Source organism: Cervus elaphus, chromosome 31 (genome assembly GCF_910594005.1).
Source record: "Cervus elaphus chromosome 31, mCerEla1.1, whole genome shotgun sequence".
Classification (NCBI taxonomy): Eukaryota; Metazoa; Chordata; class Mammalia; order Artiodactyla; family Cervidae; genus Cervus; species Cervus elaphus.
The window spans coordinates 9,017,019-9,042,380 of NC_057845.1; the positions used below are offsets into that span (position 1 = coordinate 9,017,019).

Below are 25,362 nucleotides of genomic sequence, written 5' to 3' on the forward strand. Positions count from 1 at the left end.
AAACTAATTATGGTGTGGAGAGAAAAAAAAAAAGACTAATAGTTGCCTGTTGGGTTGGTTGAGGACTGACTGGGAAGGAACCTGAAAGAATTTTCTGGGGTGCTGTAATGTTCTACATTTTAATAGGATTTGAGTTACCAAGGTGTATGAATTTGTCAAAACTCAGCAAATATACATTTACATTTCCTTTTTACTTAAAAAAAAACTACATAATTGAAATCCTAATGTTATGCATGCTTAAGTACTTAGAAGTAGACTAATGTCTGCAGTTTACTTTGAAATGCATTAAAAGAGATGGGATGGATGAATTAGATCTATGACAAAGCTAGTTAGGCATTGTTGAGGTCAGTTTCTTAACCTTAGCACTGCCGGCATCTTAGACCAGCAAATTTTTTGTAGGGGCGATACCCTGGTGCACCCTGGTAAGTTGAGCAGTATCCCTGGATTCTACCCATTAGATGCCCAAAGCACACACCCTTCCAGTTGTGACAACTCAAAATGTCTTCAGACATTCCAAAACTCCTTTGGGGAGCAAAATCAACTTCCTCCTTTTCCTTTCTTTGTGAATTGCGTCACTGTGAAATTCTCTCAACTTTGCTGTAATGCTTGAAATGTTCCATAAAAGTTGGAGAAAGATTATTTAATGACACTGAAAAATGCTCACAAAACACCATGTAGAAGATGCAGCTATGAAGACCTTTAAACACATCTTATTTTTGTAAAAAGAAAAAAAAAATTAGCAATGATCGTACCTAATATCAATACCAGCTTGTGCTGTACTGGTCTTGGTCGCTCAGTCGTCTCCGACTCTGCGACCTTATGGACTGTAGCCCGCCAAGCATCTCTGTCTGTGTGGATTCTCCAGGCAAGAATACTGAAGCTGGTTGCCAAGCCCTCCTCCAGGGGATCTTCCCAACCCAGGGATCAAACTCAAGTCTCCCGCATTTCAGGCAAATTCTTTGCCATTTGAGCTATCAGGGAAGAGCCAATATCTAGCCGATAAATCTTATGAGATTTCTATAATGAATATATACAATAGAGGAAAAAGTACATTGAGTATATTTAGTTGGTTAAGAAAAATATCTTTTAATTACTCTCGTGTTGGGGAGTCAGCTTAAAACTGTCCTTCATTAGCGCAGATAAATTCCTGTGTTGGCACAGGGTTCTTCCTAGGATCGCCACGGCCACTATCCACGCTCACCGGTCCCTACTGCCTACTCAGCGTCGTTCAGGGGCCAGCAGGACCGCTACTACCTGGGAAGATCTTAGGAATGCAAAACGTGGGACTCCAAGGCTACCTTCCGAATCTCATCTGCGTTATACCAAGATCCCCGAAGGACTCCGCCCCAAGTTCGGATTTGAGGAGCGTTACTTCAATGGACGATATCCTGACCCAGGTAACTTGCCGGCCCTGCTTCTCACTGACAGTGCCAGCAGCTGGGAAACGCGAATAGGGAAGAACAAAAACTATCCGGCTGACAGAAACGAAGCCGGGCCCAGGGATCTCGGTTTTCTCAGCTCCGACTTCCGGGGCGCGCGGGCTTGAGAACGCGCACGCGTCCGTCCGGGAGGGCGGAGTCTCACTCTCCTCAGGCGGCCGGACCAAGGCTGTTTGTCGGCTTCCGGTTTGCTGGCCCTGGGATCCTTGAGGGTGTCTCCGAATACGAATCGAGCCGTTTGTGCAGCCAGGAAACGCGGGATTACAGCACTGAGTGGGCCCATGGCTCGAGGTGAGTCTTCTGTCCACCGGTGGCGCCTGCGGACCGGGAGTTCCTACGCTGCGGCGGCCCAGTCCACCGCTCGGTAACTCGGCGACCTGGTGGCGCCGCCTCCCCACTAACTTCTCACCGCTCATTGGTTAGAACTAGCGTCGCGTTTCCTGGCCCCGCCCACCCTCGTCTCCTCTCCACCGCGCCCCACGCCCCCCGCCCCCCCACCGAAACACACACACAGCACACACGTCCTGAACATGGTTTGCGTTAGGGTAGGGGCCAGGGGAAACTTTCTGAATAAGTTAGGACTTGAACAGTCAAGTCCTTTAAAAAATATAATAGTCAATAAAAAGAAAAAAAACTGCAAGGGAAAAAGAAAGGAAGCTCGTGTCATTCTGCGTTCTTACGGTGATATTCACTAAAACCTTGAGTGAGAAAATCCTGTTCAAGGTGTTTCTGTGACTGAAACCTCGTCTGCGAAAATAACTGGACAAATCACTTATTTGTGACATCACTCCGGTAGCTGTCCACCCATGCGTCGCTGAGACCCAGACCTCCAAACTCAATGAGGCCTGTACCCGAAGTAACTCACTCCCTGACTGACAAACGTGCTTTTGGAGAAATGCTCAATACTCCCTAAATTACATCTTCAGCCAGATCTCTTATAAACGCCGTAGTTGTTCATCTAGCTGCCTGCTGAACGTCTCTACTTACTGGGTGGCTTGATAGGCATTTCATTACCTAGTCTGTCTAAGACCAAGCTTCAGATTTCCACCATCTTCCCCATCCAAGTAAATGGCAGGTCCGTTCTTCCAGTTTTCTCGAAGCCTCGGAGTTATTCTTACATATCACATGTAATTCATCAATGATCCTGTTGGGTCTACTCTTAATACATGTCTAGAACATGAACAGTTGCTCACCACCTCCACTACCATACCCTAATCCAAGCCACCATCATCTCTCCTTCTATCATTGTAGTGCCTACCTGCTAACTCTGCTTCCATCCTTCTTCCCAGCAGTGAGTGTGAGCCTTTTAATAAGTCAGACTCCTACAGTGGCCTTCCATATCAGTCAGGATAAAACCCCAAATCCTGGGACTTCCTTGGTGGTCGGATGTGGCAAGATCCCCAGGGCTGCAACTAAGAACTGGCACAGCTGAATACATAATAAATATATATTTTTAAAAATCCTAAATCCTGGTCATTCCCTGTGAGTTCCAACATGACTGCCCCTGATTTCCTCGCCAACCTTTTGTCCTAAAACCCTGCCCCTGGCTCACTCTGCTCCAGCCACCTGATGTATCATCCTGCTTCCTGGACTGTGGACATGCTGTTCCTTTTGCCTGGAAGACTTTTTGCCCATTTCAACACGTGGCTTTCTTCTTCAGTGCCTTCAAGTCTCATTCCCCCCCAGTCACCTTAGCAAAAAGGCTGTCCCTGAACAGCCTGTGTATAATTGAACCACCCCTAACAACTTGCACCTTATCTTATCTTCTTCATAACAGTTACTCACTGGACATATATGTGGGGGGTGGGGGAGGAGCGGCTGGAGACGTGTGTTCAATCCCTGGGTCGGGAAGATCCCCAGGAAGAGGGCATGGCGGTGTGTGTGTGTGTGTGTGTGTATGTGTTCTGTTATCATAGTCTGCTCCCATTAGGTTAAATCTCTGACAGCACAGATTTTTTTTTTTTTTTTTTTTGGTTACTTTAGTCCATCATTGCAGTCTTAGTGCTTGACATACAATAGGTGCACAAGAAATATTTGTTGATTGAATATAAAAATAGCAAGCTCTTATGTCATTTACTCTGTTGCCAGGCATCATTTTAAGCACTTCCCACACATCCTCATTTAATAACTTACAGCAGCCCTGTCATTCCCATTCTGGAGATGGGAAGTGAAGCACACAGTTGGTGAAGCTGGGAGTTGCAGCTTGGCAGTCTGGCAACAGAGTATACTTAAACCACTATGATAAAAACCAAAGTAAACTCACCTCCTCTCATAACCGTCTGACGAGTTGTTTCCTAGTTCCCCAACTCCAACAGGACTGGAAAAAATAAGGAATTCTAATAGTCCAGGAGTTTTAAATATTTCTGAAGATATATATATATATGCTGAAGATATATGTGTGTGTGTGTGTGTGTGCCGGGGTCCAGCCTCGGCAGGATCCAGGGGGTACCCTCAGGATGAACGGCGTCGGCGAGAGAGAGAAGACACATGAGACCAGCCTTGACAGGGCCAAGTCTGCAAGGGAGAGAGAGAGAAAGAGAGAGAGAGAGAGAGTGACCAGACGGGGGTGTGCAGCTGGCAGAGTCTGGCAATCCTTTATTTTTTACCATAGCTTTTATATCCTAAGTTAGTACATTTCTAAGGGGAAGATAGTTTAACATTACGTCAGCTTGTCCTTCACGAAACCAGGGTGTTTTCTGCATACTTTTTTTGTTTCTGAGGGTCTTGTACATTATCTTCTGGCCTTGGGGCCTATTAACATTTTATGCACGTCAGGTGAATGTAAACCTATTTTCTCTTTCTATGGTGACCTTAACTGAAAGGTAGCAGTCTCATAGGGCAACAGTACAGAGTAGAAGTATAACCTTGTTAACACAAAAATTAATCCTTCTGCAGAAGTTGTCAATTGCATTTATCTGAGAAGGTTACCCAACACAGACTCTGTGGCTTCGGTGAGGCAGCTTCTGCCTAGCACTCCTGGCTGACAATTAACAACCATCTCATTGTTACCATACTAGGGCTAAGCTCTTATTTCTCTAGATCTTTAACTATATTAACAATGGTTTCTATAACATAACCTTAGCACATTAAAAGCAAAAACACAGCAAGCAAAACACAGCAAGCAAATGTCAACCCAATAACCACCTTTAGAATAATTTTTCTTATGTTTTCTAATAGGACTTCCTCACTCCCCAAAGGGCTCTGTGTCTACTAGGGCGTTTATATGATCAGGTTCTTTATGCTATTTTATGATTTGGGTATTATAAGCAATCATGCATATTAGTACCAAGGGCATAAATGCATTTGCCAAACAAACTAAAACTAAAATACCAGCAAAGGAGTTTAAATCAAAACACTCCTTTCACTCTGGTTAATCTCATAAAATAGCACCACCTGGGAAACTTATTGATTAAAGTTCTAAATTGATTCTTATTTGGAAAGAGATCGGGGAAGGCCTTCTGCCTGTGTCACAGAAATTAGAGAGTAGTCTATTGAAGCAAGCATCAGAAAGACAGATATCATCTTTAAGGTGAGTGCCGGGGGCAGCTTTTCGGAATCCCTGAAAACCTGATCCGCCTTGCCCATCAGGTTTTCTCCCTCATGACCTTGTCATGGGTAGGGTCTCGTGTGTTGGCTCCCAGCATGTGTATATACATACATCCCCTGGAGAAGAGAATGGCAACGCACTCCACTATCCTTGCATGGAAAATTCCATGGACAGAGGAGCCTGGTGGGCCACAGTCCATGGGGTCACAAAGAGTCAGACATGACTGAGCGACTAAGCCCACACACATGTACATGTATATCTTTTGGCCATACCACATGGTACGAGGGGATCTTAGTTCCCTGACCAGGGATCAAATGCACACCCCCTGCAGTGGAAACACAGAGTCTTAACCACTAGACCACAGGGGAGTCCCAAGGTGTGGCCAGATTTAAAGGAACCATGACCTTCTCTAGGCTGAAAGTTCTACTGGCGCTAAAGAAGTGAAGGGCTGCCTGCAGGAGCTTGGTCAGAGGTGATTGTCAGAATCCCACCAAAGCAGGGAAAGAATAATGAAGAAATACCCTGGCCTCTTTCTCCTCCCGTCCTCCCACTTCCAGCCAGAGCACTTGCCAACCATAAGAAATGCAGAAGACTTGGGTGCTGTAGGCTGTGGAGGTCCGCTGTCTGGATTCCAGGGAAGGGTAAAGAAGGACCAAGAATGGGTTTAGAGGACAAACAGTAAGTAGCATAAGGAGAAATATTCCAAAGGATGAGTCCCTGAATTACAGCTGGGCAGATGGACTTGTGAAGAAGGGACAGCTTCAGGTCCATGCTGTTTTTTGTGGGGTTTCTTGCCCTGCACACCTTTCTTCCCTCGCCACATTAGGCCTCCTCCTCCCTTGTCTAAGTCTTACCCTTCCTTTAAGGCTCAATTCAAATCCTGCCACCTTCCTCAAATCTTTCTTTGAAGACCCATTATATTGATCATGCCCTCATTTTAATCCTTGTGATAATACTGGTCACTTAACACTTGGCCTTTTTACCTTCACTGTTCTATATTTTATTAGATATAAGTCCTGATCTTCAAACTAAATAGTTCCAGGAGAGAATGAAGGATGAAGCTCTACAGATAATAGCTGCCCGGTCAACCTTTACCAAAGATGAAAAGGAAGTCCATGAAGACACCACCGACTGAAATAATGGTGTTTGATTCCCCAGAGTGAATTCTCGTTGAGAAGGTAAGCCATGTTTCCTCTGCATCAGTGGGATTCAGTTTTCCATTCAGAAGCATAACTCTTATTCCTTTCTAGTGAATTTAGAGGTACTACATGCTAATCATGAACTTCAAGCAATATAGAAACATACAAATTAAAAGGTGAAAATCCTTCTGCCAACCCACATTAGCCAACTATTAATAGTTTTGTGAATTCTCTTTGTGATTTTTTTTTCATGTACATGTGATGGTATAAGAAGGAATAGTAGTAGTATTTATTGATTAAGATTATTTATATTGTTCTACAATCTACTATTTTCATTTATTTATTTTTACAATCTACTATTTTAGGTAACCATACATCATGAACATCAATGTCAATATCCATTTTTTAAGTTATTTCATAATATTCTACTGTTTGGGTGTACAGGATGTACAGGCAAATCTCATTTTATTGCATTTTGAAGATACTGTGTTTTTTGTTTTTTACAAATTGAAGGTTTGTTGCAACTCTTGAGCACATCTCTTGGTATTTTTCCAACAGCATTTGCTCACTTTGTGTCTGTCACATTTTGGCAATTCTCACAATATTTCAAACTTTTCATTATTATTACATTTGTTATAGTGATCTGTGACCAGTGATCTTTGATGTCATTATTACAAAAAGATTATCATTAAAGTATGTATTTTTTTTACATAATTCTATTGCATACTTAACAGATTACAGTGTAGTATAAACATAACTTTTATATGCACTGAGAAATCAAAATATTTGTGTCACTCACATTAATGTGATACTTACTTTATTGTGGTGGTCTAGAATTAAACCTGCAGTATCTCCAAGGTATGCCTATGTATTTACTTAACTACTGTTCTGTTGCTGAACAGTTAAGCCATTTCTGAATTTTTTCTTATTATTGACAGTGACCATCGTTAGAAACACATTTTTATGTGCTGGTTTTTCTTTAGATCAGCTTCATAAGATTAGAATTTTTAGATCAGCTTTCCTTATAACAAGTTTCCCCCCCTTTTTTTTTTAATGCCAACTTGATAAAAACATTGTGTTAGAGGGACTTCCACTTTTCAGGATATTTTTCCTATACTTCCCCAAAAGAATATATATATATATAAAACACAAAAATATTCTGAAAGGTGGAGAGAGGGTGACAGATCAGTGAAGGACCTCGGGATCCAAGGAAGGACATGATGATCACTCCTTTGGGGATTTTTTTTTGCCTCAAATATCCCAGACTTGCCACTGAAGAAGCAGCAACCCATTATAGTCTGCTGATGTCATATTTTACCGGTGTCAGTAAAATACAGAAACCTTATGTCACTTTTAATTCAATGATATAATAATCTTAAATTTTTCTTCTACATACATTTAGAACAACAGTCTTATAACTTGTGATTCCGCCATCAGATATGTAGTGCCAATATTAAGAAACCCTGAAAGAGAGTCTAAAGTCTAGACTCTAGAGTTTCAACAAATTCGTGTTTTCTACAGCATACACACAGCAGCTTTCCAAAGTAGCTGGTATTGACAGTTCTGAGCCCTTCTGCAGCGCTGCAGTTCCCTTCCCCACCTGACCAAGCAGTTAATAAAGGGAAGAAAGCTGAAATCTGAGTTAGCTGTGACTCATTGACCCCTCTCCACCTTCCTGTATTTTGTTGACAGCTTTTATCTGTCATTTCCTGTCCCTTCATATTTAACAATCTATTCCTGTACTCTAATGGAGGGAAAAGAGAGAGAAATTAACACATGTGCTCAGCCTCCATGTTTTATTAGATGGCCCCGCACTTTCTTGCAAATGAAAATCAAGTTATCAAATTCTAAGAAATGTTTTAAAATCCAATTTTGATTAGCATCTTGTAATCTTTATGACCTTGGAGTGGGGAAGAATCTTCCAACAAAGATTCAAAGTCCAGAAGCTGTAAAAGAAAAGGCTGGTGAGCCTGCCTCCTTAAAAATAAAAACTAATGAATGGCTCACAGAACAACATATAAAGACTCTGTGCCAAGAATTTTTTTCAAGCAGGGGACTGTGTGAAAATTTTAAACTTCCATGTAGCAGCTTTCTGGAGGCAACTTGACAGTATCCAAACTTTTTAATGCTATACCAATCAGCCACCTCTGCAAACTTATTCTTGTATATATATTATTCACAGCTCACCAAACTGTGTGTCTTTATGTGTGTGTATGCGTATATATAAAGTTCCATTATAGAAGTGTTCGTAATAGCAAAAATGTGGAAAAAACCCAGGTGCCCATCAGTAGATAAGGAATGCAATGAATTATGACATATCTATCTGATTCACTATGATAGTCAACCACCAGAAAGAATAAGATAGATCGATCTATGTGCTGACAGTGAATAGATGTCCAAAATACATTTGGTGGGGAGAGAGTTAGGCAGTAAGCACAAAAGGTTTATAAATATGACCCCTTGAGAATATATTTTAATTATATATTTCATTGTCTACATTTATTTACACATTATATCTCCATGTGTTTTCCATATATGTATATGTGTAATGCCTAAAATGTTTCTGAAACACCAAAATCTCTGCCTTGGATGGGGGACTTAGCTAGGGGAAGCAATCACCAGTAGCAAACTGTGTCTTCACTTTTTAACCTTTGTCCATCATTTGCATTTTACAATCTTGTGCTTTTTTTCTGTTGTTGACATGAGTTACTTGAGCTATGGGATAATTAGCCTTTATTTTCTGTTTTTCACATTCTTCTATTTTTTAAAAACTAATGAATATTAGGAGAAAAAAGTGGCCACACATCTAACTTTCTTCCTTATTCTTTTCATTCTGAGTTTCCAAGGTAACCAATCAGAGCCTCGCTCCTGATTATATCATTGATATGCCTTTTGGACTACACAGTTAGTTTACTTCCATGTAATTGCTCATTGTGGTATCTCGAGATGCCACATCAACTATCTGCATACAAAGGAATTTGATGCCTGGTTTTTTTAGAGTTTTATCACTGTCATTGGGTTGTCCTGTAGTTTGGATCCGTGGTGGTGGTTTAGTTGCTGAATCGTGTCCAACTCTTTGCCACCTCATGGACTGTAGCCCGCCAGGCTCCTCTATCTATGGGATTTCCCAGGCAAGAATTCTGGGGTAGATTGCTATTCCTTTCTCCAGGGGATCTTCCTGACCCAAGGATCAAACCTGGGTGTCCCACATTGCAGGCAGATTCTTTACCAACCGAGCCACCAGGGAAACCCCTTTGGATCCTTAGTATATTACATCTGAAAGTAACACAGAAGGTATTCTGATTAAATGTCATATTTTATTAAGAAATCAAATTTTCAGTAAGTACCCATATTCAATATGTACCCATGTTGAGTTCTCCCAGGATTGTATTTTTAAATGTCTCTCTTATCCTTACCTTCTTAGAAACTTACAGGTACCCCGAAATGACTGAGATTGAACAGGCAGAGGCCCAACTCTCTGAGTTAGACCTGCTGGCCAGTATGTTCCCCGGTGAGAACGAGCTCATCGTGAACGACCAGCTGGCTTTAGCAGAACTGAAAGAGTGCATTGAAAAGAGGACCATGGAAGGACGATCTTCAAAAGTTTACTTTACAATCAGTATGAACCTGGACGTATCTGAGGAAGCAATGGTAATTCAGTTTTACTTCTGGAAGCATTGAAATATGTCTCAACTTAAAACAGCACTTAGGGCAGTTTTTCTTTCTCTCTCTTTTTTTAAATCAGGTGATGTTTTCTCTGGCCTGTATTCTTCCTTTTAAATACCCTGCAGTTCTGCCTGAAATTACTGTCAGGTATGTTACAGACCCTGGCCAACTTTAGAGGTCAAAACTAATCTGAGAACAAAAGCAGTTCTCAAGTTTGTTCTGAGAAAATTCATTTAATATTTAATCCCATATCTTTTCCATCAGGTCCGAATTATTAAGTAGATCCGAGCAGGCTCAGCTGAACACGGATCTGACCGCATACCTACAAAAGAACTGTCTCGGAGATGTCTGTATACTGAATGCCACAGAGTGGGTTCGAGAACATGCTTCTGGCTACATCAGCAAAGACGTCACCCCGTCCCCTGCTCCGGGAAGTACAGTCCAGCCGGGCCACCACGTTCTCACAAGGCTCTGGATCTACAGCCATCACATCTACAACAAATACAAAAGAAAAAATATTCTCGAGTGGGCAAAGGAGCTTTCCCTCTCTGGGTTTAGCATGCCTGGGAAACCTGGTGTTGTTTGTGTGGAAGGCCCACAGAGCACCTGTGAAGAATTCTGGTCAAGGTTGGCCATCACAACCCTTTTTTGTTTTGTGGATGCGCTGGGGTCTTCGTTGCTATGTGCGGGCTTTCTCTCCTCTTACAGCGAGTGGACACTTCTCTCTAGTTGTGCTCTGTGGGCTTCTCATTGTGGCTTCTCTTGTCGCAGAGCACAGGTTCTACACACACGGGCTCAGTAGTTGTGACTTGCTGGCTCTGGGGCACCAGGCGTGGGCTTCAGGAGTTGCGGCTCGTGGGCCCTAAAGCATGCAGGCTTCAGGAGTTGTGGCTCGTGGGCCCTAAAGCATGCAGGCTTCAGGAGTTGTGGCTCGTGGGCCCTAAGCCATGCAGGCTTCAGGAGTTGTGGCTCACGGGCCCTAAGCCATGCAGGCTTCAGGAGTTGTGGCTCGTGGGCCCTAAGCCATGCAGGCTTCAGGAGTTGTGGCTCACGGGCCCTAAGCCGTGCAGGCTTCAGGAGTTGTGGTTTGTAGGCCCTAAAGGATGCAGGCTTCAGGAGTTGTGGCTCACGGGCCCTAAGCCATGCAGGCTTCAGGAGTTGTGGTTCACGGGCCCTAAGCTGGACAGGCTTCAGGAGTTGTGGCTCGCGGCCCTAAGCAATGCAGGCTTCAGGAGTTGTGGTTCGTGGGCCCTAAGCTGGGCAGGCTTCAGGAGTTGTGGTTTTCGGGCCCTAAGCTGTGCAGTCTTCAGGAGTTGTGGTTTGCAGGCCCTAAAGCATGCAGGCTTCAGGAGTTGTGGTTTGCAGGCCCTAAAGCATGCAGGCTTCAGGAGTTGTGGCTCGCGGGCCCTAAAGCATGCAGGCTTCAGGAGTTGTGGTTTGCAGGCCCTAAGCTGTGCAGGCTTCAGGAGTTGTGGTTTGCAGGCCCTAAAGCATGCAGGCTTCAGGAGTTGTGGTTTGCAGGCCCTAAGCTGTGCAGGCTTCAGGAGTTGTGGTTTGCGGGCCCTAAGCCATGCAGGCTTCAGGAGTTGTGGTTTGCGGGCCCTAAAGCATGCAGGCTTCAGGAGTTGTGGTTTGCGGGCCCTAAGCTGTGCAGGCTTCAGGAGTTGTGGCTCACGGCCCTAAAGCATGCAGTCTTCAGGAATTGTGGCTCATGGGCTTAGTGGCTTCACAGTATGTAGAATCTCGCTGGACCAGCGATCGAACCCTGCACTGGCAGGTGTATTCTTATCCACTGAACCACCAGAGAAGTCCAAGTCTTTCACAACTTCTGTCTGCCTTGTCAATTATTACGTCTGCAACATGATACTCAGTTCAGTTCAGTCCCTCAGTCGTGACTGACTCTTTGCGACCCCATGGACTGCAGCACACCAGGCTTCCCTGTCCATCACCAACTCCCGGAGCTTGCTCAAACTCATGTCGGTGATGAGTCAGCCAGCCATCTCATCCTCTGTCGTCCCCGTCTCCTCCTGCCCACAATCTCTCCCAGCATCAGGGTCCTTTCCAATGAGTCAGTGCTTTACATCAGGTGGCCAAAGTATTGGAGCTTCAGCTTCAGCATCAGTCCTTCCAATGAATATCCATGACTGATTTCCTTTAGGATGGACTGGTTGGATCTCCTAGCAGTCCAAGGGACTCTCAAGAGTCTTCTCGAACACCACAGTTCAAAAGCAGCAATTCTTTGGTGCTCAGCTTTCTTTATAGTCTCTCGCATCCATACATGACTCCTGGGAAAACCATAGCTTTGACAGACCTTTGTTGGCAAAGTAATGTCTCTGCTTTTTAATATGCTGTCTAGGTTTGTCATAGCTATTTGTCCAAGGAGCAAACGTCTCTTAATTTCATGGCTGCAGTCACCATCTGCAGTGATTTTGGAGCCCAAGAAAAAAAAGTCTGTCACTGTGTCATGTATCACGTGATACTAGAGATGTGGAAATCTGTGTGTCCCTGAAGTCATATCAGGATTTAGTCTAAAACAGCACTCACATTTGGTCAGCGTACTCCCCTCACCTCGGCGCAGAGAAGATGTTCTGTAGATAGATGTTAAGTCCCGCCCCTGCCCACAACACTGCCTACTGTCCCCTCCATTTCTATGGATCTGATTCTTCTCTCATCTTAGCGATGCCGTAAGTTGTGTGTACCCTATGGAACAAGGAGATTTCTAATCTTATTTCTATGAAAGTGAGAAATGAAAAGTGTCAGTCGCTCAGTCGTGTCCAACTCTTAGCGACCCCATGGACTGTAGCCTGCCAGGCTCCTGCGTCCCTGGAATTCTCCAGGCAAGAATACTAGAGTGGGTTGCCATTCCCTTCTCCCAGGGATCTTCCTGACCCAGGAACTGAATCCAGGTCTCCTGCATTGCAGCAAATTCTTTACCGTCTGAGCCACCAGGGAATCTTATTTCTCTACCGATACTCTAAATGACAAGCCCCTTCAAGAGGTTGAGATTCAGGAATTTCTACATTTGTTAAATGCTGATACCAGGCAGTGATAATGGCAGTAAATGAGTTTGCGGATGGGATATGGGGGAAATGGCAACCCACTCCAGTATTCTTGCCTGGAAAAGCTCTTGGACAAAGGAGCCTGGTGGGCTTACAGTTCATAGCATTGCAAAACAGACATGACTGATCACGTATTCCTGGAATCATATTTGATTAAAATAAAATCCATGTGAGATAAAAGGACATTTCTTTACTTCTAGGAAAAGGCATTGATAAATCTATTTTATAGCTTCTACTTTCAGGGCTTTAGAATACACATCTTCAAAATTTCTACTCTGAACATTTCTTTTCAGGCTCAGAAAATTAAACTGGAAGAGAATTTTAATTCGCCATCGAGAAGACATTCCTTTTGATGGTACAAGTGAGGACATGGAGAGACAAAGAAAATTTTCAGTTTTTGAAGAAAAAGTATTCAGTGTTAATGGAGCCAGAGGAAACCACATGGACTTTGGTCAACTGTATCAGTTTTTGAATGCCAATGGATGTGGGAATGTTTTCCAGATGTTGTTTGGTGTGGAAGGACAGTGAGCAGGGGAGTGGCTGAAAGCGTTTTGCCACTGTTGGTCTTTTGACTTTTTCCTCTCTTTTGCTTGAAAGATTAATTTGACTTTAGTCCCACTCTAGAATGTCAAGGAGGAAAAAGAGGAAAAGCAATGTAGCAGAAATGCATCTGTTAAAAATGTCATGGTTAGAACTGAGTTTTAATTTATAATCTTAAAATTATTGGTAGACATTTCTTGACTTACAAGCTACCCGTTTTGAAAGAGAAATTAATTATATTATAACGTGGGTGGTCCATCTTGCCACCCATCCACAATCCCTTCCCCCTGTATCTGTGTCCACTAAAGAACCTCGAAAGGCTAAAGGCTCACTGTCACAGACTCTCTTGCAGCTAGGGTGGCTGGGGGACACAGCTTTGACCATGGAATCTCTGGAAAAACTTTTGCTTCCCTGATTAAAGTGATAGATGCAACTAGGGCACCTCTTCCGTCTCTTCTGTCACAAACACCAAAATGATCACTGGAGCTGCAATAGTCCAGTAGCCACGAAGGAAGGAGGGGTCAAGAGAGCCACAGAGATGCCAGTCCTCAAGCAGTTGAACTGCTGATCCAACACTAGCCCCTGCCTATCTCTAGATAGCTTATTAGGAAATAAAACCAGTTTTATTTGTATTTCTGTGCCTGTTACTAGCAGCTGGAAGTGAATTTGCCAATTAGATTTTTTTCAGAGCATTAGTTTTGCAGGTACCCTGGCCATTTGGTACAAAGACAGGTGAGATTTTTCTGAAACAGAGTTTGCAGTTCATCTGTATTTTTGTACACTCACACTCTGCCCCTGCTTCTTGGCTTACCTCACAGAAGGCTTTGAAGATTTTTTAATAGGTCTCAAGCGTGCATGGAATTGGTAATTTAGAGCATTTGTTTTTGGCAAATTGGATTTTGACAAATTTTTTTCATTCTGCAAGTGGCTTTCTGTAAATCTACTTTCAGCAAATTGACCCACTCAAATAAACACACAACCTGGTTTTTGAGATCCTGCATAAACCAGTTTCAAAAGTGATGATTAAATATTTACTAACTGCTATTACTCAGGTTGATCCTGTGTGTTGGGTATTCCTTGAGGAGTGAGACTCGGATGGAGGAATGGGTGGAGGTGGGGGGCACATGCATTGTTTATCTTAGTAAAACAGTTGGAGGCAACTTATGCGGCCGTCACTAAGAGAATAAGTACATTATGCTACATATTATCCAATGCTAGGGAGAAAACAAAAGGGATAAAGTAGAACTACAAGGAAAGGTGGATACATCTTAGATACACACACAGGGAAGAATCCAAATGGTATTCACCGATGCGAGTCTTAGGTGCCTTCTCAGGTTCCCTCCCTGCTGCCCACCTCCCTGATGCCCACCTCCCGGGTGCCCTGTCAGCTGCCCTGGAAATGCCAGTCCTTCCTCCGCGGCCACCACACAGCCAGACGGACCAGCTGTACCTTACTTTCTGACTTCCCCAGCCACTTCCAGACTGGGATGCAGTACCCTACCAAGCATGATACCAACATGGCAACAACAGTCCAACAAGGGGACAAGGTGATGCCATGTTACTTTCAGCAGGGATAAACTACTAAAACAACTAAAATAGTTGGACACTATTTTAATGAAAAACACATTGTATGTATAAATACATTGATCTCAAGTGTAATATAAAAACATAGACTATAATAATGTAGCTTTATAAGCTTTCTTCCCAGACAGCTGTCAAATTTAGACATTGAACTATTAACACAGTGACCAAGAGAAGTACAGAGTTTTCAACCTCATAATTAAGAAATTTTCTCTGAAAATGAATCAAAGTATTAGTCATCAATAAAGAAAACAAGTTAGATAGTCTGCCTATATTATATAATGTAAAAGACACCATATAAGCTGTAAGAAACTAAAATGTAATAGGAAATATAGATTTTTTAGACTTTTACCAATGATCATGGGCTTCCCTGGTGGCTCAGTGGTAAAGAACTTGCCTGCCAGTGCCGAGACAGAGGTGTAATCCCTGGGTTGGGAGAATCCCCTGGAGAAGGAGATGGCAACCCACACCAGTGTTCTTGCCCGGGAAGTCTCACGGACAGAGAAGCCTGGCAGGTTACATACAGTCCATAAGGTCACAAAAGAGTCAGACACGACTTGGTGACTAACCAACCAAACCAATGTACTACATATATAAACATCCTTAAATGTAAAATTATTCAGTATGATTGCATGATGTCTATCCCATGATGACAGTTTGTCAATGTATTAATCTGAAAAACATCTTGAACTGAAATCATCTATAAAGAAATGATAAATCTTTAAAAGAAAGTCTTAGTCTCAAATCAAGTTATGTTTAACATAATTGATTGAATCTATAGAAAGCAAGAGTGTTAGCAGGAAACATTGGCTACATAACCATTTTTATTTGTAAAAGTAATTCTGGTACAAACAATAGTTTTCTCAAGTCGATCAAAACAAAATCAAAAAAATTCTAAAATTAACCTCATAAAACCAAATTAAGTTTGGATTAACTTAATCAAAGCCAGCCCTACCCCCTGCACATTAATTTGACAGAGTGTATTAAAAAAACAAACAAAAAAACTTATCTGCTATCTAGCATAACTGATGATTACTTTTGGCACCTATATAAAAGTAACAAGCACAGTTTTTTTTTTTTAAAGAAAGTTGTATATCAGGGAAACCCAACAATATATCATTCATGAAATTCCATTAAAGCTACCAGGCAGCCAAGAGTTAATAGAACATAAGAAGAATTGATGCAATGCCAAAGAATGCTCAAACTACTGCACAATTGCACTCATCTCACACACTAGTAAAGTAATGCTCAAAATTCTCCAAACCAGGCTTCAGGATTACAGGAACCATGACCTTCCAGATGTTCAAGCTGGCTTTAGAAAAGGCAGAGGAACCAGAGATCAAATTGCCAACATCCACTGCATCATCGAAAAAGCAAGAGAGTTCCAGAAAAACATCTATTTCTGCTTTATTGACTATGCCAAAACCTTCGACTGTGTGAATCACCAAAACTGTGGAAAATTCTGAAAGCGATGGGAATACCAGACCACCTGACCTGCCTCTTGAGAAATCTGTATGCAGGTCAGGAAGCAACAGTTAGAACTGGACATGGAACAACAGACTGGTTCCAATCAGGAAAAGGAGTACATCAAGGCTGTATATTGTCACCCTGCTTATTTAACTTCCATGCAGAGTACATCATGAGAAACTCTGGGCTGGATGAAGCACAAGCTGGACTCAAGATTGCTGGGAGAAATAGCAATAACCTCGGATCTGCAGATGACACCACCCTTACGGCAGAAAGTGAAGAACTAAAGAGCCTCTTGATGCAAGTGAAAGAGGAGAGTGAAAATGTTGGCTTAAAGCTCAACATTCAGAAAACTAAGATCATGGCATCCAGTCCCATCACTTCATGGCAAATAGATGGAGAAACAATGGAAACACTGTCAGAATTTATTTTGGGGGGCTCCAAAATCACTGCAGATGGTGACTGCAGCCATGAAATTAAAAGATGCTTACTCCTTGGAAGGTTATGACCAACCTAGACAGCATATTAAAAAGCAGAGACCACTTTGCCAACAAAGGTCCATCTAGTCAAGGCTGTGGTTTTTCTATTAGTCATGTACGGATGTGAGAGTTGGACTATAAAGAAAGCTGAGCGTTGAAGAATTGAGGCTTTTGAACTGTGGTGTTGGAGAAGACTCTTGAGAGTCCGTTGGACTGCAAGGAGATCCAACCAGTCCTTTTAAAGGAAATTAGTCCTGAATATTAAATGGAAGGACTGATGCTGAAGCTGAAACTCCAATACTTTGGCCACCTTATGCGAAGAACTGACTCATTGGAAAACACCCTGATGCTGAGAAAGATTGAAGGCAGGAGGAGAAGGGAACGATAGAGGATGAGATGGTTGGATGGCATCATCGACTCAATGGACATGAGTTTGAGTAAACTGAGCGACTGAACTGAACTGAAGGACAGGTACATTACTTGAAAGTTCCCTGTCCCCCTGAAACAATGATTACAACTACTTAGTACAAACTTGAAAAAGAAAGTGAAATCGCTCAGTCGTGTCCGACTCTTTGCGACCCCATGGACTGCAGCCCTTCAGGCTCCTCGGTCCATGGGATTTTCCAGACAAGAATACTGGAGTTATTCCCCTTCTTCAGGGGATCTTCTCGACCCAGCGATTGAACCCGGCTCTACCGGCATTACAGGTAAATGCTTTACCGCCTGAGCCACCAGGGAAGATCTAAGTCCACAAAAATTCTGCCAAGGGGCACCAGGAGCCTTCCCCTTTAGCAACATCTGGCAATCTGACCCCACCGCGTCGTAGGAGGGATGTTCGCCTTCAAGTCCTCTGCCTCTGCCATCTCTATGAAATGTCAAAGGCAGACATCTGCTCCTTGGAGGAGCAGAACCCGGGGAGGGAAGATTCCGGCTCAGCGGCGTAAAGCAGGTGACTGGCTACCTACGGACACCAGGGTTCCGAGACGCTCCCAAGTACACCTGGCCAGAATTCACGCGCCTCGCTCACAGGCTCCCAGGTCACCTGACCTCCGCCTGAGCAGCGGGGAGGCCCCTGCGGTGACTTCACGCATGCGCCCCGGAAGCACGCTCGCTCCTAGGGGCAAAGGCGTATTGGGGCTGCCCGGCAGGGGGCGCTGGTGTCTGATCTTCTGGCTCGGTGCTGACTCTGTGGGCTGTCCTTCAGGCGGGCAGCCTCCAACTCTTCTTCTGGTGCTGAGATGCACCTTTTTTCTTTTTAATATTTATCTTTCGGGGGGGAAAATGGCATCGATCCACATTCTCTTGGGATTGCCCAGGTGTTGCTAACAGCTGGAATAATTGGAGGCATGATGTTTCAGGGACCTGAATGGTGTCTTCGAGGACCAGGGTGTCCCTGGATTCTAACCAAGGAATTACTGAAATGGAGGCTTAATTATTTTTTTAATATTAAAAATATTTTTCTTTCGTTTTAAACTGATACTCTATTGTTTTAAACAAATTGAAGTAGTTTTAGAGAAATTTAAATGACTCGAGTTCTCAACAATATTGTGGTCTTGAGATATTTTGAAGTTCTAATTAATGATACTTTTTTAAAAATTTATTTATTTATTTAATATATTGTAGTGGTTTTTGCCATACATTGACATGAATCAGCCATAATGATTCTTTAAATAACACTAAATGTAACCGAAACTAAAATATGATAGAAAACAGTAATTTTTTTAGGAAAAAAAAATCTTGTTTATTGACCTAAAGTTCGTTTTATCGGAGTTCTTTTTTAAAAATTTATCAAAATATAATTGATTTACAATGTGTTAACTTCTCTATTACAGTAAAGTGATACAATTATACAAATATATAGTTTCTTGGAAAAAGTAAATTTTGATAGACCATCACTTTTGTTCTTAAAATATTTTCAGACTATCTATTTTCAAATAGTCCCTGAAGAATCATTTGCTTTGGATGATTAAATATACAAGTTTTGCTCATGTAGTACAGAGACTTAATTTTTTTCCCCTGGGGTGTTTGGCATTTTGAGTTTTGTAAACTTGTTTTCTTTTCTCCCCACCCCCCAAAATATATGCAAGTAAATCTGTGCAGTACGTTTTTATTGGAAAGGTAACCATTGTATAAAATGTACAAATAACTGGATATAAAACTCACCCATAACCTTGTTTTACGTTTTTTAGCATATTATTTTTGTATATGTGGTCTTTGCTGTTTTTACACAAGTCATAGTGTCTGTGCTGCTTTGTTATCTGCCTTCTTTGATAAAACAATAGGTTGTAAACATTTCCATGAAATTAATTATTTTCAAGACTGTCTTATGTTCGGTTGTCTGAGTGCACTGTAATTGATTTCAGCAGTTCCCTGGTTTGGTGTAGTTTCAAAAACAAAGCTGCTCTGAGCATCCATTATTATCTCTTTAAGTTAGATTTCAAGAAATGGAATTTCACTCTGGAATTCTGGATTTGTCTTGCCAATTGTACTTGTGAAAGGTTGAGAAATGAAAATTGCAAAGACTTATAAAATTTCCTTTGCCCTAGATTTTTACCAACACTGGTTATTATCATATTGCCAACTTAATAGATGGAAAAAAAATCTATATTGTTTTATGTTATCTTCATTTGACTTTTGATCTGGGTAAGGATAATTGCCTTACAGAATTTTGTTGTTTTCTGTCAAACATCAACATGATTCAGCCATCGGTATACATATGTCCCCAGGCAATGTACATATATGTTCTTGCCTGGAGAATCCCATGGACAGAGGAGCCTGGCTGGCTGCAGCCCATAGGGTTGCAGAGTCAGACATGAAAGAAGCGACTTAGCACTTCACCTCATTTGACTTCTAGTGTGAGTTAATCACTTTTTATATGTGTACTGGTCAGTTATATTTCTTTTGCTCTGAATTGCCTGTTTATGCCTTACTTAATTTTTATGTAAATGGGCAGCCTTAAAATATTTTTTGTAAGAATTTTTTAAATAGAACTATTTTAACCTTAGTTATTTCTTTCTAAGATTTATTTTTTTAATGTGGACCATTTGTTTTTTCAAGTCTTTATTGAACTTACTACAGTATTGCTTCAGTTTTATGTTTTGTTTTTTTGGCCTAGAAGCAGGAGGGATTGCATCTCCCCAACCAGGGATTGAACCCACAGCCTCTGTGTTGGGAGGCCAAGTCTTAACCCAGGACCACTAGGGGGCTCCCTGTAAGAATTTTTTTAATGGTAAGCCTATTAACATCTAGTTAATGTTACAGATATTCCCCAAGTTTGTCTATTTGTTTTTTTCTGACATAGAAAAAAAAAAAACTTTCCAATTAATGTTACTTAAATGTATCAGTCATTTTCTTTATGATATTCTGTCTTTGGCACATTGACTGGGAATATTTCCCTACGCCGAGATAATTTGGAAATGTGTCTATAGAACTCATAATTTTTTGTTTGTTTTAAAAAATCTTATTGTGAAGTAGATATGTAACATCCATACTATTTATTTTACTATGAACATTTACCTTATAGAAAAAGGTAAAAAGAAGTAAAAAATGAAGTCATAATCTTACCAACTACTTTAAAAGAACTTTACTGACAAGCAAAACTTTACCCTTCTACTATACAAATGTGGTTGAAAGCCTCTTGTGTACTTTTGCTGATTCTAATCCTATTCTTTGGCAGTATAACTCCACCCTAAAGAATTTGTCATTCCCATATATTTCTTTGTAGTTTAATAATATATGTATCCCTATGCCATATCTTATGGCTTTATTTAAAAAAACTATTTATTTAGCTCCATCAGGTCTTAGTTGCAGCATGTGAAATCTAGTTCCCTGACCAGGGATTGAACCTGGGCCCTCTGCATTGGGAGCTCAGAATCTTAAACACTGGGTCACCAGGGAAGTCCCTATGGCTTTAACATTCAGTCATCAGTAGTTCATTTTACAGTGCTGCATGAAGTAAGTGAAGAATCTGCCTACAATGCAGGAGATCTGGGTTTGATTCCTGGGTTGGGAAGATCCCCTGGAGAAGGGAACAGCAACCCACTCCAGTATTCTTGCCTGGAGAATCTCATGGACAGAGGAGACTGGCAGGCTACATAACAGTCCATGGGGTTGCAAAGAGTCAGACAGGACTGAGCAACTAACACTTTCAAGAAGTATGTACTAAAATTATTTCTTCAAAAGGTAAGCAGTTGTTTCAGTGATATTTTTGAATAATCCATATTCTTCAGACATAGGACATGCCGCTTTCATCAGAGCCTGAGTGTGAGTTCCAGATTTGCTATTCTATTTCAGTTTAGTCCTAACAACACAGTGAGGATTGTATTGGCATTATCTTGAGTTTTGAAGTTTATTAGGACAAACCATTATTATGCCTGCTTTCCAAAGTATCTTTCCCTATTCTTTCATATGAGCTTTTGAGATAGTTTCAAGATATCTGAAAACAAAAATCTCACTGAGAATGCTGCTGGGAGTATACAGGTTTCAAACTTAGCTTTTGAGAATTGACATTTCAGCTATTATAATTTCCCATCCTCTTTCTAGTTATGACCCTAAGTTTTTGTAGCCTTTTTCCTCTAGGTATTGCATCTACATTGTTTTAATTTTTATGTATTTTGGATTAGACAATTATCTTTAATTAGGTCTTTTACTTTAAAACTTGTTTATTATTTGATAATGTCAAAATAGATGTTATAATCTGATATGACAAATTTCTGTTATTTACAAAAAATATCCTTTTAATTCTTTTATTCTTCCAGATAAAATTTTAAATCATATTTCCAAAGTTCATTAATTCTTTGGATTAAATTAGTTATGGATATTTTGATGGAAACTGACATAATATTTGGAGAAGGCAATGGCAATCCACTCCAGTATTCTTGCTTGGAGAATCTCATGGACTGAGGAGCCTGGGGAACTACAGTCCACGGGGTCACAAAGAGTCGGATATGGTTGAAATGACTGACCGTGACATAATATTACCTCTTTTGGTAGGCACTGTTTACTCTGGTTTAAAAGGCTCTTATCTTGAAAAGATTAAGTAATGATGAAAAAGATGAGCACTGGAAACTGTTACATAATGGAGACTATTTTCAAACGCTCAAATCAATCATAAAATGGTGTTTTAGGAAAATCAGAGACCTGTGTGGTTTGGAATAGTTTGAAGGTCTACATCAAGAGGTATGAATCCTTGTTATGAAATGTGGATGGTACCAAGGAAATAGAAATACAATCATTAGTTATTTTGAAGTAAGAATAAGTAGAATTTAGTAAACGGGCATAGCTAATCACTCTGGTCCTTTTCAAATTTTAACAAGATCTGGAACATAGTTAAAAATGTAAAATCTGACTTAATAGTCCCAAAGTGGGCCTGGCAGTCTGCATTTCTAAGAAACATCCAGGTGAGATGGTGATAATTGCATTTTGAAAGGTCTAACATTTTCAAAATAGAAAATTTTCATTGGAAAAGACCCCAATGCTGGGAAAGATCGAAGGCAGGAGAAGGGGATGACAGAGGATGAGATGGTTGGATGGCATCACTGACTTGATGGACATGAGTTTGAGCAAGCTCTGGGAGTTGGTGATGGACAGGGAAGCCTGGTGTGCTGCAGTCCATGGGGTCTCAAAGTCGAACACGACTGAGCGACTGAACTGAACATCTTCCCATCTTCCTTCAGCCACAACATGGTCATTCTATGGCTACCCTTGTATGCAAATACCTCCCTTTTAGCTCAGGCCAATCTCCTATTGCTGGTGAAAAGTTACTTAGTCGTGTCCAACTCTGTGCAACCCCAGGGACTATATAGTCCATGGAATTCTCCAAGTCAGAATACTGGAATGGGTAGTCATTCCCTTCTCCAGGGGACCTTCCCAACCCAAGGATCGAACCCAGGTCTCCCGCATTACAGGCAGATTCTTTACCAGCTGGGCCACGAAGGAAGAAGCCCTCATTTTACTTATAAGTGAGCAGTTATGGAGGATCAAGGGCTCAGACTCTCCTCTAGCAGCTTCCTTTACTTAAGCATAAGGGAAAAAGGGAAGGAACACATCCTTACAGAGTGGACATCACCAGAGTGAACTCTGAAACTACGATGTGAGGCCACTTGGAAATACAAGCAAGCCGAGCGGCTCTGAGCCGTGCGTTGCCTGGGACAGGGCGCAGGTAATTAACATCTAGGAGCAGAGTCAGAAAAAGCTGCGTTCGAGTCCTGTCTACACTGCGCATTGGCAGCAGGAGCCAGGGCAAGAGGCTTACTCTGCCGACCCTCGCTCTGTTTATAAACATGGATGGGATCGTGCCTATCTCAAATGACGCTGCAAAGATTAAATGAGACGTTTGTAAATGTCCTTAAATCTTACGCACACGGCACTCAGCAGGCCTTCAATAAATGGTACCTATTACATGCTAGCTTTAGTGTTCAGTTCAGCCTCTCAGTCGTGTCTGATTCTTTGCGACCCCATGGACTGCAGCATGCCAGGCCTCCCTGTCCATCACCAACTCCCCGAGTTTACTCAAACTCAGGTCTATTGAGTGGGTGATGCCATCCAACCATCTCATCTTCTGTCGTCCCCTTCTCCTCCCGCCTTCAATCTTTCCCAGCATCAGGGTCTTTTCAGATGAGTCAGCTCTTCCCATCAGATGGCCAAAGGATTGGAGTTTCAGCTTCAACATTAGTCCTTTCAGTGAATATTCAGGACTGATTTCCTTGAGGATTGGCTGGTTGGATCTCCTTGCAGTCCAAGGGACTCTCAAGAGTCTTCTCCAAAACCACAGTTCAAAACCATCAATTCTTCGGCGCTCAGCTATCTTCACAGTCCAACTCTCACATGCATACAGGACTACTGGTATGAAACATGTTTTCAAGTTCTAAATAAGCAGGAAGCTGGTGGGGATAAGAGAATGCAAAATTAAATGCAGAACTGGCTAGAATCAAAGGAGGTGGGGACATGCAGGAATTTTAGAAATTCTCCTACCGCTAAGGAGGGATCAAATCTTACCTTAGCAAAGCGAGGAAAACAGGATTTGGCGCCTTGGGTCTCCAAGGCGTGGCTTCCTACTGGGCAGGAATTACATCACTCACATGGGCGTGGCTCCAAGTGTGACGTATCCCGCAGCGGTTGGTCAGGGAAGCGGCAGGAGGTGGGGGCGGAAGTAGGGCGGGAGATGGGCGGGGTGGGTGGCGGAAGGGGCGGGTCGGGGGAAGCTTTTCCTGTGAGCCCTTTTCCGGTGCCAGGGGCCGGAAGTTGTGGCCCGGCTGTGTCAACCCGGGGGCTGCGGGCTGGGGGTGCGGCTGAGACCTCGACCATGGGCGGGAAGAACAAGCAGAGGACCAAGGGGAACCTGAGGGTGAGTGCAGGGTGACCCAGCTGGCGCGGGAGTCCTCTCATCGCTGCGGCTGGCCCTGTCTGCCCGGCGCATGGCCGGAGGTTGTGTGGAGCGCGACTGTGGGGTGGCATGTGTTTGCGTGTCCAGTGTGACCTCTCTGTTCTGTGTGCGTCCCTGCGGGCGGGGTGGGATATATCTGAGCAGAATGGGGATGTTAAGCAGAGGGGAAAGATGTTACCGTGCCCAGCTGTCCCCAGTTGAGCACACTTCGTAGCCACCCCCCTCCCACTCCCCCCCGTTTTCGTTAAGAATTGGTTCAGTGTCAGCTTCACCTGGAAGGCTGCCTGGCCAGGGTAGCAGGGGGTAGCATCGTGAACAAGGGAGTGGAGTGGGAGATAGTTAAGGTGAGCCTGGAGTGCGCGGAGTCTCGGATCACGTCGCTCCTTCCCTCAAAAGCCTGCTGTGGCTCCCCACATCCATCAGGGTATAGGCAAAGCTCTCACGATGATATATATACGCGATATGGGGTCTGCTCGGGCCCCTTTACATCTCCGACCCCATCTTTAGCTTCCTTGTCTCTCACTCCATCAGGCCACACTGATCTCTTCCCGAACCTTGACCTTGCATGGCAGGCTCCCAACGCTCTTTTGTAGGTGGCTCCAAATTTTGCTCGAGACATCTCAGTGAGGTCTCTCATGATCACCCTATTTTCAGTTGTAACCTTCCCCTCCACCCCCACCCCGCCACCGCTCCCTGTTCTCTTTTCCTGCTTTATTTTATCCCATTGCATATCCGACTTCTAACATACTATTTGTTGGTTGTCCTGCTTCATTTACTGTCTTGCTTCGTTAGAATATTAGTATAGGACCTAAGTATTTTATGAAGGTAGGTGGTGTTTTTATCTGCTGCTATTTATTATCTTTGGAACCTAGACCAAGGATTAGCATATAGCAGAAGTTCACTAAATACTTGTTTAAACCCCAGGGTAGACTAAACATACAAGACTGAGAATGTCATAATGGTGTATTTTTTATAAAGATATTTTTTATGGTACTTTAGGTTTTTAATGGCGCAGTCTAATTTCATGAAGATGCTTCTTTCTGATCCAGTTTTAGTGATTT

At 42.5% G+C, this 25,362-nt stretch overlaps 2 protein-coding genes across 4 annotated transcripts in view; both read left to right on the forward strand.

Annotated features, from left to right (window-relative positions):
* The first annotated feature begins 1,592 nt into the window (after window positions 1-1,592).
* On the forward strand, window positions 1,593-14,383 carry RWDD2B (RWD domain containing 2B). Of its 2 annotated transcripts, none has more exons than XM_043892626.1 (6): window positions 1,593-1,730; window positions 5,994-6,164; window positions 9,550-9,776; window positions 9,871-9,938; window positions 10,056-10,418; window positions 13,144-14,383. In XM_043892626.1, exons 3-6 carry the CDS (start codon window positions 9,570-9,572, stop codon window positions 13,376-13,378), a joined length of 873 nt encoding a protein of 290 aa, XP_043748561.1. In that variant the 5' UTR covers window positions 1,593-1,730; window positions 5,994-6,164; window positions 9,550-9,569; the 3' UTR covers window positions 13,379-14,383. The 2 variants fall into 2 exon arrangements, with proteins under 2 accessions (XP_043748561.1, XP_043748562.1); XM_043892627.1 differs by having other exon boundaries at window positions 6,023-6,164.
* A 9,735-nt stretch (window positions 14,384-24,118) lies between these two features.
* Window positions 24,119-25,362, forward strand: part of LTN1 (listerin E3 ubiquitin protein ligase 1) — a 55,281-nt gene continuing 54,037 nt past the window's right edge. For both annotated transcript variants that reach the window (XM_043892791.1, XM_043892792.1), the window contains exon 1: window positions 24,119-24,262. In XM_043892791.1, coding sequence (XP_043748726.1) covers window positions 24,221-24,262 — 42 coding nt within the window. In that variant the 5' untranslated portion in view covers window positions 24,119-24,220. The remainder of the gene's footprint in view (window positions 24,263-25,362) is intronic.

Coding starts and splice junctions, on each gene's coding strand:
- RWDD2B (XM_043892626.1), top strand. CDS start 9,570: ATGACTGAGATTGAACAGGCAGAGGCCCAACTCTCTGAGTTAGACCTG. Junction 9,939..10,055: donor CTGCCTGAAATTACTGTCAG/GTATGTTACAGA, acceptor CTTTTCCATCAG/GTCCGAATTATTAAGTAGAT. Junction 10,419..13,143: donor TGTGAAGAATTCTGGTCAAG/GTTGGCCATCAC, acceptor ATTTCTTTTCAG/GCTCAGAAAATTAAACTGGA.